The sequence below is a fragment of the Carcharhinus amblyrhynchos genome, chromosome 3, assembly GCF_965287045.1.
Source record: "Carcharhinus amblyrhynchos chromosome 3, sCarAmb.v2.hapA, whole genome shotgun sequence".
In the NCBI taxonomy this organism is placed as follows: domain Eukaryota; kingdom Metazoa; phylum Chordata; class Chondrichthyes; order Carcharhiniformes; family Carcharhinidae; genus Carcharhinus; species Carcharhinus amblyrhynchos.
This window is the reverse complement of record NC_137326.1, coordinates 60,832,204-60,847,350: the sequence shown is the minus strand read 5'-3', so window position 1 is coordinate 60,847,350 and position 15,147 is coordinate 60,832,204. Positions and strand designations below refer to the sequence as shown.

At 45.1% G+C, this 15,147-nt stretch overlaps 1 protein-coding gene across 3 annotated transcripts in view; it reads left to right on the top strand.

Annotated features, from left to right (window-relative positions):
* The window catches only part of LOC145340124 (metabotropic glutamate receptor 2-like), a 65,706-nt gene that overhangs the window by 23,399 nt on the left and 27,160 nt on the right, over positions 1-15,147 (top strand). For 2 of the 3 annotated variants that reach the window (XM_080184561.1, XM_080184554.1), the window contains one exon: positions 5,987-6,561. In XM_080184561.1, the coding sequence (XP_080040687.1) occupies positions 6,085-6,561 (477 nt within the window). In that variant the 5' untranslated portion in view covers positions 5,987-6,084. Of the gene's footprint in view, positions 1-2,267; positions 2,347-5,986; positions 6,562-15,147 lie in introns of those variants that run through there. The other variant, XM_080184568.1, reaches the window with a different exon arrangement.

Below are 15,147 nucleotides of genomic sequence, written 5' to 3'. Positions count from 1 at the left end.
AGGGATTCTATGATTCAATGAATGGGATTCATTATTAGCTCAGCGCTCAGGCGGAGCCTGATGCTCTTAGTTTGATCAACATGGATTGCGAAAAGTTATTGGTGGCTATGCAGGAATGTGGTTGAAGTTACAATCGGATTAGTCATGATTGTATTGAATGGCAGAGCAGGATTCGAGGGGACAAGTGGCCTTCTCCTGCTCCTAATCTGTATGATCCCTTGCCCATGTATCACCTGGGGTTTTGAGATCAGGCCCCTGCCCTTGGATAACAATGGTACATGAAGTGCTTATCACACCCACCGCTGATGGTCCCAATCTAGCTCACCAGAAACTTCCATTCATATCACATTTTCACAACAACTGGACAACACAAAGCACTTCAGAGCCAATAGAATATTTCTGAAGTGTTAATCACTGCTACAATGTAGGAAATGTGTTAAATAATTTGCACATAGCAGATAGAAACGTAATAGGACTAGCTTATATGTTTTTGTGATGTTGATTGAGGGATAAATATTGGCCAGGACGTTGAGGGTAAGTCCCCTGCTCTCTTCAATTAGTGTCATAGAATCTTTGATGTCCAGGCAACCTAATTTAATATCACATCCACTCTGACTGTGTAGCACTAGCTCAAAGTGACATGGGAGTTTCAGTCTTCATTTCTAAGCTCAAGTCCTGGAGTGGAACTTGAATCCAGAACAAGAGCATTACTAACTGAACCGTCAGCCAAACTGGCGCTGGATCTCTGACCTCTCTCATGGCTGGGATTCTCCAACCTCTCTCATGGCTGGGATTCTCCAACCTCTCTCATGGCTGGGATTCTCCGACCTCTCTCATGGCTGGGATTCTCCGACCTCTCTCATGGCTGGGATTCTCCGACCTCTCTCATGGCTGGGATTCTCCAACCTCTCTCATGGCTGGGATTCTCCAACCTCTCTCATGGCTGGGATTCTCCAACCTCTCTCATGGCTGGGATTCTCCAACCTCTCTCATGGCTGGGATTCTCCGACCTCTCTCATGGCTGGGATTCTCCGACCTCTCTCATGGCTGGGATTCTCCGACCTCTCTCATGGCTGGGATTCTCCGACCTCTCTCATGGCTGGGATTCTCCGACCTCTCTCATGGCTGGGATTCTCCGACCTCTCTCATGGCTGGGATTCTCCGACCTCTCTCATGGCTGGGATTCTCCGACCTCGCCTATGGCTGGGATTCTCCGACCTCGCCTATGGCTGGGATTCTCCGACCTCGCCTATGGCTGGGATTCTCCGACCTCTCCCATGGCTGGGATTCTCCGACCTCTCCCATGGCTGGGATTCTCCAACCTCTCTCATGGCTGGGATTCTCTGACCTCGCCCATGGCTGGGATTCTCCGACCTCGCCTATGGCTGGGATTCTCCAGCCTTTCCCATGGCTGGGATTCTCCAATCTTACCCGGGGCTGGGATTCTTTGACTTTGCCTACAGGTGGGACTCTCCAACCTCACTTGCGGCTGGGATTCTCCGCTCCCGCTGCAGTGAACAGAGATTTGGCTGAGCACTAAATTATCTGTTCTTGCTGGCAGTGGTGACAGGACATATACAGCTGGAGAATTCCAGCCTATGAATATAGGATCACCAAACAGTGCCAAATCGTTTGGAGGACTTGTGATACCAGGCTACAGGGAGTCCAACCAGGTCAGCATTTCAATCCACAACTCTCTACTTTCTTCTGAATCCTCTTCAGGAAAGAGGAGACAGCAATTGCTAGATTGGTTATGAGTAAATAAAACAACGGGAATGGTAGCTATATGTTTATATGGTTTAAAGTTGAAATAGAAAAGGAAATGACATAGGCTATATCCATGAAAACCACTCATTTATCCTACCTTCCAATTCTCTGTCCATTACCCAATTCTCTATCCATATTACTAAATTACCCTGGTCACATTCTCATACACTCTCTTTTGTGATACTGTTCGAATACCTTTTGGAAATCCAAATACACTAGATCCACTACTTTCCCTTTATTCTCCTCACTCGTTAAATTCCCAAAAATCTCTCAAACTTCTGTCAAACGCGATTTATCTTTCATATAACCATGCCTGCTTAATCAGATTGATTTTAAAATGCCTTGTTAAAATCCTCTCAGTAATGGAACCCAGCGTTTTCTCCACTACTGATGTCAGGTTTAACTGGCCAGCAGTTTCCTATTTCCGCTCTCCCTCTTAGTTTGAATTGTAGGATTAAGGTTTCTATGTTCCAATCTTATTGGGACTGTTTCAGATTTCAGGGAATTTTGGAAGACTGCAACTAAGGAATCCACAATCTTCACAGTTGTGTGTTTTGAACCCTAAGGTGTGGACATCATGTAAGTCACAGGGATTTAAAAGCTTTTCCATTAGTTTCCCTCATACCATTCCTACTCATATTAATGACTTTTCGTTCTTCACTCTTGTTAGCTCCTTAATTTCCCTGCTATTGTAGTTGTGTCTTTTGCTGTGAACACATTTTTGAACATTTTCTGAGTGCCCATTGTAATTCCTCCAATCCAGACCAACTGTTATTTTTGCTACTCTCTTCCTGAGACTAGAGGTGAGATTTTATGGCCTCACTTGTCCGGAAAACGTGAAAATCCTGCCCGAGGTCAACAGACCTTCCCAAGTTCCGCTCCTTGCCTACTCCAATTCCCATGGCAGGCAGGCCGGTAGAATTCCGGCATGGCCCTTTGTCTGAGGATTGGAGAGTGCTCAGTGTAAAAAGGTTTCAATAGTAAGACGGCACTAATCTGGATAAACTGGGTCGATGTAATACTTATGGCTGAGAAAGTGCTAAAAAAGAAACATGTGCATTTACATAGCACCTTTCCCAATGAATGGACATCTGAAATCAGCTCACAGCCACTGAAACCCTTCTGTCATATAGTCACTGTTTCAATATACGAAACGTAGCCAGCAATTTGTACACAGCAAGATCCCATAAGCAACTGTATGATAATGACCAGCTAATGTGTTTTATCATGTTAGTTGAGGGATAAATATTGGTCAGGATTTTGGCGATAACTCCACTGCAAAATAGCTCCGTGGGGATCTTTGAAGTCCAGCTGAGAAAGCAGGTGGTGACGAGGTATAACATCACACCAAGAAACACAGATTTGGACTGCAACATTCCCTCAGTGCAGCACTGTGGCTGAGATTTTCCAGCTGCGCTCACTGCAAGTCTGGAAAATCCCGCACAAGATCAATGGACCTTTGCCCGGTGCCTCCCTCCACCCTGCCAGAGTGCTATGATTCCCTTGGTGGGAGGGATGGGAAAATTCCACCTTTAGTGTTAGTTCTGATTTTTGTGCTCAAGAGCGAGAGTGGGGCCAGGAGCCGGAATCATCCATCCCAGAGGGAATGAGGGTAACTCACCGAGCCACAGCTGACTCTGGAATGGTTCAATTTAAAGGTGAACAGCTGTAGCTCCCACAAGATCTTTCCCCAGCAGTCCACTGAACGGTGAACAAGAGATTGGTGCAAGCCATGGGGGAATATACCAATCGCATGGGTGCCTCTGGTGAATTATGTTGGGGGATTAAGTGAAAACCTCATTGAAATTCTCCCCCCAAAATTACAAAATCACCCAAACAAAAAGGAAACCAGCAGTGGCTTTCAGATTTGTGTTGACATTGTTTGAGGAAGTGAAAGGGGGCGGGTGAGTAAATGCAGCAGATGTGGTGTACAGTGACTTCAGGAAGCCTTTGACTTGGTTCCCTGGTTATTTTCTACATGACACAATTCAGCAAGGATAAGAAATAGCAACTTAAAAATTATTTAAGGGCGGAGACAGCCAGTTGGAGCTAAAGATAGTCTCTCACAGCCAAGGGTGAGTAAGCAATGCCCACAATGTTCTGCTCTCAGTGTGCACTAATCAGGCCCAGAGTGACGGGGGGTGTCCTCTAATTTATAAATGAATCTAACATTTGGAGATTCAGCAAATCACTCTGAGGCCCAAAATAAGCAGCAAAGAAATACTAACAAGATGGTGGAATTGGCATAGGAATGTGGCAGATGGAATTCAATGGTGGCAAGTGTGAGGTGGTACATTTTGATTAAAAACTGTAATTATTATACTTTGTGGAGTGCAAGGAAGCAACCCAACCAATAACCCAAAGCATTTTCAGGAATTGAAGGTTAATCTTCAGGAATAGATCAGGAGGAAAGTTAATGGTATTAAAATGTGTGAGGTTTTTATTTTCCCTTTGTACTTTGTTAAAAGATATTGAAGCATGAGACACGCTGTAAAAGGACTAAGTGAGAGTGGAGCATCATCCACAAGGGTATTAAAAAGCCAGTTACTCTCCAAGGCCAGATGCCATGAGTATAGAGTGTGGGGGTCGGGTGGGTAGAGAAATCCAGGGTTACTGCCAGGCAGAGGGGACAGGATTTGGAGGGTCAGCTTCATAAGGTATTAAAAGTTAGACAGGAGATGGTGGTGTTGAAGTAATCCAGGGACCCAGGCTAACGCTCTGGGGACACGGGTTCAAATTCCACCACAGCAGCTGGTGAATTTAAATTCAATTAGCAAATCTGGAATTGAAAGTTAGTCTCAGTAATGGTGACTATGATACTATTATTGATTTTCATTAAAAAATACAATCTGGTTCAGTAATATCCTTTAGGGAAGGAAATCTGCTGTCCTTACCTGGTCTGGTCTACATGTGACTCCAGAACCACAGCAATATAGTTGACTCTTAACTGCCCCCTGAAATGGCCTAGCAAGCCACTCAATTCAAGGGCAATTAGTGATAAGCAACAAATGCTGCTCTTGTCAGCGTTACCCACATCCTATGAAAAGAGTAAGTTTTTTTTAAAAAATGACACCTCAAGTGAAAAAGGCCCTTAAAAAATGGAAATCTGGTGCTCATGGGAAGTGTTCTTGATGAATCTCGAGGAAAACCTCAGAAACAACACAGTGCAAGTACTGAGTGCAGGTTTTGGGCTCATATAACAAGAATATTGAGGAATGAGCACAGATTCACTTGGAAGCTGCCTTGATGTGAAGAAATATAAATACATTGGAAAAAGTTGGAAAACAGGGCCTGTTGGAAATTTGAAATGAGGAGAGATTATACAGAGCAGATGGAAACAGACTGTTCCCAGTGACTAAGGAGTCCAACGGAGGTTTAGATATCATATTTGGGACAGAGAGTAGGAGGAAATCAGTAACAGGGGATTCAGAGGTTGTAGACTGCACTGTCCAGATTAAATATTGAAACAGACACCATGTCACGGTTAAGAACAGAACTGATAGGTGATTGAAGGATCAAGGAAGACAGCAACAGACAGACTCATGGGAACGGAATACTATTTCTGTGGAATGTGACACTTGATACAGGCAGGTGGAGGGTGAACCTCGATACAGGCGGGTGGAGGGTAAACCTCGATACAGGCGGGTGGAGGGTGAACCTCGATACAGGCGGGTGGAGGGTGAACCTCGATACAGGCGGGTGGAGGGTGAACCTCGATACAGGCGGGTGGAGGGTGAACCTCGATACAGGCGGGTGGAGGGTGAACCTCGATACAGGCGGGTGGAGGGTGAACCTCGATACAGACAGATTGAGCCCAATGATCTGTCTGCATGTTGGAATTTTCCAGGCAATTGTGATATAAGTTGGAAAACCCGCCATCAAGGGACAGCTGATTGATCGGAGTGAGAGGCTGGGAATGATAGTAGGACATAATGGACAGCAGGTTACGGCTAAGTGCTTAACAATGCAGCAGGATTGATCAGAATATTCGCTGTAATTTTGAGTGCACATTTGGATGCAAAGATATTTTGTCCGTTGTGATGTGTGATTGAGTGGAATTTTTATGAGCATGCAATTGTTGAATGTTTTCTGCTGATGATATATGCCACAAAACTGCAATGGTGGCATTTCTGTCACAATATTTGAATCAATTTCCTGTTTTGATGATGGTGTTGAAATGACTATTCTAATTCAAGCTTTTATAAATCTCTCCCTGCAGCCAATGGACTGGAACGATGCAATTAGCTCCCAGCTTTAAGGAAATTACTGGCTCCCATCTCGCAGAAACCGTGCCATCTTGATAGGAACAGCTGCCCCATGAGGAATCTGAACATGCCCCACTCACAGCAGCTCCCCCTCCTACTCCTCCTGCTCCAGGCCATTCTCCTGTCCTCCAGCAACCTGCCCAGTGCCAAGAAGGAGATTACGATAGAGGGGGATCTCGTGATCGGGGGATTGTTCCCAGTCCATGAGAAAGGCAATGGTTTGGAAGATTGTGGAAGGATCAATGAACAACGTGGCATCCAACGGCTCGAGGCTATGCTGTTTGCATTGGACATGATAAATAAGGACCCCAACATTTTGCCCGGAATTAAGCTTGGAGCCCACATCCTGGACACATGTTCCAAGGACACTTACGCTCTGGAACAGTCACTGGAATTTGTGAGGTCCTCCCTGACAAAAGTGGACGAGACAGAATACATCTGCCCAGACGGGTCTTATGCCATCCACGATGACACAGCCTTTGCCATAGCTGGAGTCATTGGGGGCTCCTACAGTGACGTATCCATCCAGGTAAGGAACAAGTAGAACTTACTGCAAGGGGCAAGCAAGGAAACATATTGAACTGTCAGCACAGGAGATTGATTTTCTTTGATTTGATTTATTATTATTGTCGCATATTAGTATACAGTGAAAAGTATTGTTTCTTGCATGCTGTACACACAAAGCACACCATTCATAGGGAAGGAAAGGAAAGAGTGCAGAATGAAGTGTTACACAGCTAGGGTATAGAGAAAATCAACTTAATGCGGGGTAAGTCCATTCAAAAGTCTGACAGCAGCAGGGAAGAAGCTGTTCTTGAGTTGTTGGTGTGTGACCTCAGACTTTTGTATCTTTTCCCTGATGGAAGAAGGTGGAAGAGAGAAGGTCCGGAGTGTGTAGAGTCCTTGGTTATGCTGGCTGCTTTTCCAAGGCAGCGGGAACGATAGACAGCTTCAATGGATTGGAGATTGGTTTATGTGATGGACTGGGCTTCATTCATAGCCCTTTGTAGTTTATTGCAGTCTTGAACATAGCAGGAGCCATACCAAGCAGTGATATAACAAGAAATAATATTTTCTTTGGTAGAACTTCATCTGTAGAAATTGGTGAGAGTTGTAGCAGACATGCCAAATTTCCTTAGTTTCATCGGGACAGGCTGTTGGTGATCTGGACACCTAAAAACCTGAAGCTAGACCATTTCTGCTTCATCCCCATGGATGTAGACAGGGGTATGCCCTCCACTATGCTTCCTGAAGTTAATGACTATCTTCTTTGTTTTGTTAATATTGAGGGAGAGATTATTGTCTTTGTAGCAGCTCACCAGATTCACTATCTCTTTCCTGTAGTCCATCTCGTCATTATTTGAGATCTGACCCACAACGGTGGTGTCATCAGCAAACTTGAAAATTGAGTTGGAGGGGAATTTGGCCACACAGGTATAAGTGTATAAGGAGTACAGTAAGAGGCTGAGGACACCTAACATTTTCACTGAGGTCACTGTTAGTACTTGAGAGTATGCTTTGATGAATTGCCTGCATTGTACACCTTCAGTAATCGGGGGTATTGATGGCAATGTCATTCAGGTCCCACTCCAAAGCCATAAGCACATAATGTGGGCTGACACTCACACTGATGGAGTTGTTATCTTTCCAAACAAATTCCCAGAAAGATCCCATTGTGCTTTGTGAAGGAGAGCAGGAGAGTTTTCCTGATGTACTGGTCAATATTTATCACATGACTAAAATTGCTGTCTGGTGATTTTGGTGTTTTTGGGATCTTGCTTTGTATAAGTTGGCTGCCAGAATTCCCCACATTAAAATAGTGAGTGGAATCTTACCAAAAAACGGCAAAGGGACTCTGACTGAAAATCGACATATTTCTCTCTTGATCTTATGGCACTTTGTCAAAAAAATCAGGAGAGGGTGTGTGTCATGTTGTTCCATGTTGAGCAACGGGGCCTAAATGCACCAGTAAAACCCAGCTGCACTGAGATCGCACCACCACCCACGGCAGACCCAGGTCAGGTTTAACAGCAGCCAGAGTTCCTTTGCATTTTTTCCTAAGCTTCTTTATAAAGGTCACTTCATGTAATGTGAACCCTGAGCTGATTGGACTGATAAGAGACCAGAATGGAGCTCTTGCCCATCATCGCAGTTGAATTTGATTGCCAACCAGTTGTGAAGACTCATGGGAGTGACACAAGCTGTCTGTGAAAAGTTGGCTCTCTCCCTACGGGGCAATAACTGCCCTCTGTCACCAACCTATGGGTGGCACATGGCAGCAAAGTGGTTAGCACTGCTGCCTCACAGCGCCAAGGACCTGTGTTCAATTACTGGCTTGGGTCACCGTCTGTGCGGCTGTGCAGAGTCTGCACATTCTCCCTGTGTCTAGGTGGGTTTCCTCCAGGTGCTCTGGTTCCCTTCCACAGTCCGAAAGCTAGTCAGGTGCATTGACCAAGCTAAAATCTCCCCACTGTGTATGCACATGGAAGGGGAGACGGACAGACAATCCACTCCGAACTTCAGCCAGTCCCTTCTCTTCTGGCTGGACCTGGTTTTCCTCCTACATTGGTTTCACAGAAGTGAATGTCCCAGTGGTTGTGAATGCTGGAAGGCCAATTCAAGCTTTCTGTTCTGTGACGAGCAGCTTTTTATTCAGTAGGAGTTTCGGGAGGATATGGAGTAAATGGGGCTGAGGAATATGTCAGCCAAGATCTGTAACACATATGAAATGATAGAGCAGTCTTGAGGAGCTGAATGGCCTACACCTGTTCCCATGCTGTTTACATGTTTCAGACCTTACATCGGTGGTGGCCACATATATTTTAAGCTGCCAATTACTGTCAAACGTATGAAATTTATTAAGCAGTAGGTCAGCAGGTACGAGCAGTGGGAGGTTGATGTAATACCTTGTGGTTAAACTAGTGGTTACTAATTAGTGCCCTCACTGAAGGGTTAATTAAAGGGAAGGCCATGATGCGAATAAGCTGCTGCCTGATGTTGACTATATTACTAAGGAGAAAAGTCTTCATACAGCTCTGTCAGGCTGCATGATATTGTGCATGAGCCCGCATACTGAAACCCTTTCACACTCTGGTGAGATAATGAGAAACAAAGAACTGGCTTCAAATGATCTTAAAATAACTTTGTCAGCACAGTAGGAAACAGCTCAGTGATACTGCGCCACTGAGCAAACTCCTTCTGCCGAGAAGCCATTTAAGAGTCAAAGTTCTAGGTGAAAGGCCAAGGCCCACAGGACACAGTTGCAGGTTAAGGATCAAAGGTAACAGTTCATTACCTTGACAACGTCAAGGCCTCTTCTGATGGACCTCAAATAAGAGCCAAGACTCACAGAGCAGGATCTTGAATGAAGGAACTTTGAATGTCATTCAGCCCCTTGAGCCCATTCCCCAACTCAATTAAATCATGACTGATCATTTGACTTGATTTGATTTATTATTGACAAATGTATTAACATAGAGTGAAAAGTATTGTTTTTTGCACATTATGCAGATAAAGCATACCATTCATAGAGAAGGAAATGAGAGAGTGCAGAAAATAGTGTTACGGTCATAGCTAGGGTGTAGAGAAAGATCAACTTAATGCGAGGTAGGTCCATTCAAAAGTCTGACAGCAGCAGGGAAGAAGCTGTTCTTGAGTCGGTTAGTATGTGACCTCAGGCTTATATCTTTTTCCCAAAGGAAGAAGGTGGAAGAGAGAATGACCAGGGTGCGTGGGGTCCTTAATTATGCTGGCTGCTTTGCTGAGACAGTGGGAAGTGTAGACAGAGTCAATGGATGGGAGGCTGGTTTGCGTGATGGATTGGGCTACATTCACAACCTTTCGTAGTTCCTTCTGGTCTTGGGCAGACCAGGAACCATACCAAGCTGTGATACAACCAGAAAGAATGCTTTCTATGGTGCATCTGTAAAAGTTGGTGAGAGTCGTAGCTGGCATGCCAAATTTCCTTAGTTTTCTGAGAAAGTATAGGTGTTGCTGGGCTTTCTTAACTATAGTGCCGGCATGAGGGGATCAGGTCAGGTTGTTTGTGATCTGGACATCTAAAAATTTGAAGTCTCAACCCTTTCTACTTTATCCCCATTGAAGTAGGGGCATGTTCTCCTTTACCCTTCCTGAAGTCGATGACAATCTCCTTCGTTTTGTTGACATTGAGGGAGAGATTATTGTTGCTGCACCAGTTTCGTGATTCTCTATCTCATTCCTGTACTCTGTCTCATTATTGTTTGAGACCCGACCCACTACGGTGGTGTCGTCAGCAAACTTGAAAATCAAATTGGAGGGGAATTTGGCCGCACAATCATAGATGTATAAGAAGTATAATAGGGGGCTGAGAACACAGCCTTGTGGGGCACCGGTGTTGAGGATGATCGTGGAGGAGGTGTTGTCTATCCTTACTGATTGTGGTCTGTGAGTTAAGAAGTTCAGGATCCGGTTGCAGAGAGAGGTGCCAAGGGCCAGGCCACAGAGTTTGGAGATGAGTTTCGTGGGAATAATAGTGTTGAAGGCTGAGCTGTAGTCAATAAAAAGGAGTCTGATATAGGTGTCCAAATGTGTTCCAGGATTGAGTGCAGGGCCAGGGAGATGGCATCTGCAGTTGACCTGTTGCAGCAGTAGGCAAACTGTAGTGGATCCAGGTAGTCCAAGAGCTGGAATTGATACATACCAGGATTAAGCTTTTGAAGCACTTCATAATGATGAATGTCAGAACCTCTGGCCAAAAGTCATTAAGGCACACTGTTTGGTTTTTCTTAGGTACTGGCATGATTGTTGTCTTCTTGAAGCAGATAGGGACCTTGGATTATTCTAAAGAAAGGTTGAAGGTATCTGTGAATACCACCGCCAGCTGATCTGCGCAGGATCTGAGTGCATGTCCGAGTATCCCATCCGGGCCAGTTGCTTTCCGTGGGTTGATCTTCTGACATCTGTAATGGTGATCCCAGATACAAGTTCATACAGGGCTTCCAGGGTGGAGGGCATGCTGTCACTGACCTCTTGCTCAAAATGGGCGTAGAATGCATTGAGCTCATCAGGGAGGGATGTGTGGGAGCCGATGATTTTACATGTCTTTATCTTGTAGCCTGTTATGTCTTGCAGACCTTGCCGTCGCTGGTGGGGGTCGGTGTGGGTAGTGTGGGATTCTAGCTTAGTCCGGTTTTGTCTTTTGGCATCTTTGGTAGATCTCCTTAGATCGTACCTGGCTTTCTTGTATAGGTCAGTGTCACCTGACTTGAATGCCTGAGACCTGGACTTCAACAAGCAGTGGATAGCCCTTTTCCCTGACTCCATCTATTTACCTTAGTTCCATAATCCTTCATGTTCTTGCCTAATAAAAACCTGTCTTTGGTTTTAAACTTTTCAGTTTATCCCCAGGGTCAACATGGGGGAGCTTTAGATTTCAACTTTCCTCAATGTGAGAAATGCTTTCTGACATCACTCCTGAATGGCCCGTGCTAATCTTAAAGTTATTTCCTCTTAATCCACTTTCTCTCTGTCTACTCTTTCGATTCACTTCATCAGTTTAAACACCTCAGTTATATCATCACTTTGCCTTCTGTTCTTAAAGGCACAAGGCTGGCCTATGCAACCTACCCTCACGTGTTAGTCCTTTTAAGCCCTAGTATTGTCTGCTTAACCTACACTACACCTCTCCAAATCCTTCTTATAACTGAACACAGTGCTCTAAATGAGGCCTAACCAATGCTTTACATAATTGGTGTGATATAAGCCCAACTCTTTGAATCTTTAACATTAAAAACCAACATTTCAAGTTACCTATTTATTGCACCATCTAACCTACAACACCAAACCTAAATACATGCCTGTCGATTTCTTCGTTTAGTCATTTATAAATGTAGATCCCTGGGGAACACCACTAATACCACTAACCTGTCTGGTGTGGCAGGACTATCATATGAGTTGAGATTAAGTCAGTTAGGATGATATTCACTGGAGTTTAGAAGAGTGAGAGGGGATCTCATAGAAACTTAGAAAATTCCAACAAGGTTAGACAGGGTAGATTCAGAAAGAATGTTCTCAATGGTAGGGGAGTCCAGAACCAGGGGTCATAGTTTGAGGATAAGGGGCGAACCTTTCAAAATTGAGGTGAGGAGTAATTTCTTCACTCAAAGGGTGGTGAATGTGTGGAATTCACTACCACAGGATGTAGTTGAGGCCAAAATGTCTGATTTCAAGAAGATATTAGATATAGCTCTTGGTGCATAAGGGAGCAAAAGATATGGGGCAAAGGGGGGATCAGGATATTGAATTCAATGATCAGCCATGATCAGAATGAATGGCGGAGCAGGCCCAAAGGGCCGAATGGCCTAGTCCTGCTTCTGGTTTCTATGTTTCTAAGTATATTCTATTATCCCTACTCCATGTCTCCTCTCTCCCCACACAATCCTTGCCTCCATTTCCATACAATGTGATATTTGCTAATGAACTCTTATGTCGAATTTTATTGAATACTTTTTGGAAATCCATATAAACAACATCTGTCGCCATCCTCTTAGCTACCACACTAATTACCATTCACCAATTTCAGATAGTTTCAATAGACGTGACATACCCTTCACAAATCCATGCCAATCTCTGGTTAATTCACAGTTGTCCAAATGTTTTGCATTCTCTTCCTAATAAAGGGCAAAGGCTTCTGTACAACATTCCCAGTGAACCAAAGAGTCACAGATAAGAGAATTGGTCAGCCATTGACATCTATGATAATGGAGATCCCACAGGAGAACAAGTGGGATTGTCCACTTTCTACTATTTTGACCCTGTCTCTTGCAGTCAGATGTTGCCAGATTTGAGGGTGGTAGAGCCTTATCCTGCTATCTCTATTCCTATGTATTTCTGTGTGTTGTAATGTATCTCTGGTTCCGGTGTATCCCTGGGTGTCCTGGTGTATTTCTGAGTGTCATGGTGTATCTCTATGTGTTGTGGTGTTTCCCTGGTCCCAGTGTACCTCTATGTTGCTCATGTATCTCAGTGTGTCATGGTGTATCTCTCATCCTGGGTGTATCTGGGTGTTGCAGTGTATCTCTGTGTGTCGCGGTATATCTGTGTGTCGCGGTATATCTGTGTGTCGCGGTATATCTGTGTGTCGCGGTATATCTGTGTGTCGCGGTGTATCTCTGTGTGTCGTGATGTATCTCCAAGTGTTGTGGTGTATCTCCATGTGTTGTGGTGTATCTCTCATCCTGGTGTATCTCTGTGTGTCCTGGCTGTATCTTGTTGCAGTGTATCTGTGTGTGTCCTGGCTGTATCTTGTTGCAGTGTATCTCTGTGTGTCCAGGGTGTATCTTGTTGCAGTGTATCTCTTGTGTGTCCTGGGTGTATCTTGTCACAGTGTATCTCTGGGTGTCCTAGGTGTATCTCTGTATGTCACAGTGTATCTCTGTGTGTCGCAGTGTATCTCTGGGTGTTGCGACGTATCTCTGTGCGTCCTGGTGTACCTCTGTGTGTTGTGGTGTATCTCTGTGTGTCATGGTGCATCTCTGGGTGTCACAGTGTATCACTGTGCGTCGCAGTGTATCTCTGTGTATCATGGTGTATCTCTGTCGCAGTGTATCCCTGTGTGTTGCGGTGTATCTCTGTGTGTCATGGTGCATCTCTGGGTGTCACAGTGTATCACTGTGCGTCGCAGTGTATCTCTGTGCATTGCGGTGTATCTCTGTGTCGTGGTGTATCTCTGTGTGTTGCGGTGTATCTCTGTGTGTCGCGGTATATCTCTGTGCGTCGCGGTGTATTTCTGTGCGTCGCGGTGTACCTCTGTGCGTCGCGGTGTACCTCTGTGCGTCGCGGTGTACCTCTGGCTCTTGTGGTGTATGTCTATGTGTTGCAGTGTATGTCTCATCCTGGTGTATCTCTGTGTGTCCTGGGTGTATCTCTGGGTGTCCTGGGTATATCTCTGTGTGTCGCAGTGTATCTCTAGGTGTTGCGGTGTATCTGTGTGTCATGGTGTATCTCTGTGAATCACGATGCATCTCTGGGTGTCGCGATGCATCTCTGGGTGTCGCGATGCATCTCTGGGTGTCGCGATGTATCTCTGGGTTTTGTGATGTATCTCTATGTATCGCGGTGTATCTCTGTGCATCTAGGTGTACCTCTGTGTGCTCTGCTGTATCACTGTGTGTCACAGTGTATCTCTGTGTGTCATGGCATATCTCTGTCACAGTGTATCTCTGTGTGTCCCAGTGTACATCTGTGTGTCATGGTGTATCTTTGGCCCTGGTGTATCTCTGTGTGTTGTGGTGTATCTCTGGGTGTCGCGGTGTATCTCTGTGTCACCCATGCATCCCAGTGTGTCACGGTGTATCTCTGATCCTGGCGTAACTCTGTGTGTTGCGGTGTATCTCAGTGTGCTCCAGGATAATTCTGTGTTGCGGTGTTTTTCTTTCATGGTGTCTGTGTGTCCTGGTGTATCTCTGTGTGCCCTGGTGTATCTCTATGTGTTGTGGTGTATCTCTATGTGTTGCGGTGTATCTCTATGTGTTGCGGTGTATCTCTGTGCATCTTGGTGTACCTCTGTGTGCTGTGGTGTATCACTGTGTGTCGCACTAAATCTCTGTGTGTCAATGGTGTATCTCTTGCATTGTACCTCTGTGTGTCCCAGTGTATCTTTATGTGTCATGGTGCATCTCTGGCCCTTGTGTATCTCTGTGTGTGGTGGTGTATCTCTGTGTGTTGTGGTGTATCTCTGTGTGTTGCAGTGTATCTCTGTGTATTGCGGTGTATCTCTGTGTGTCACAGTGTATCTCTGTGGTGTCACAGTGTATCTGTGTGTCGTGTGTATCACTGTGCGTCATGGTGTATCACTGTGCGTCATGGTGTATCTCTGTGTGCCCTGGTGTATCTCTGTGTGCCCTGGTGTATCTCTCCATGTTGCGGTGTATCTCTGTATGTTGCAGTGTATCTCTGTGTATTGTGGTGTATCTCTATGTGTCACAGTGTATTTCTGTGTGTCACGGTGTATCACTGTGCGTCATGGTGTATCTCAATTTGTCCTGGTGTATCTCTGCATGTTGCAGTGTATCTCTTTGTATTGTGATGTATCTCTGTGTGTCACAGTTTATCTCTGTGTGGCACAGTGTATCTC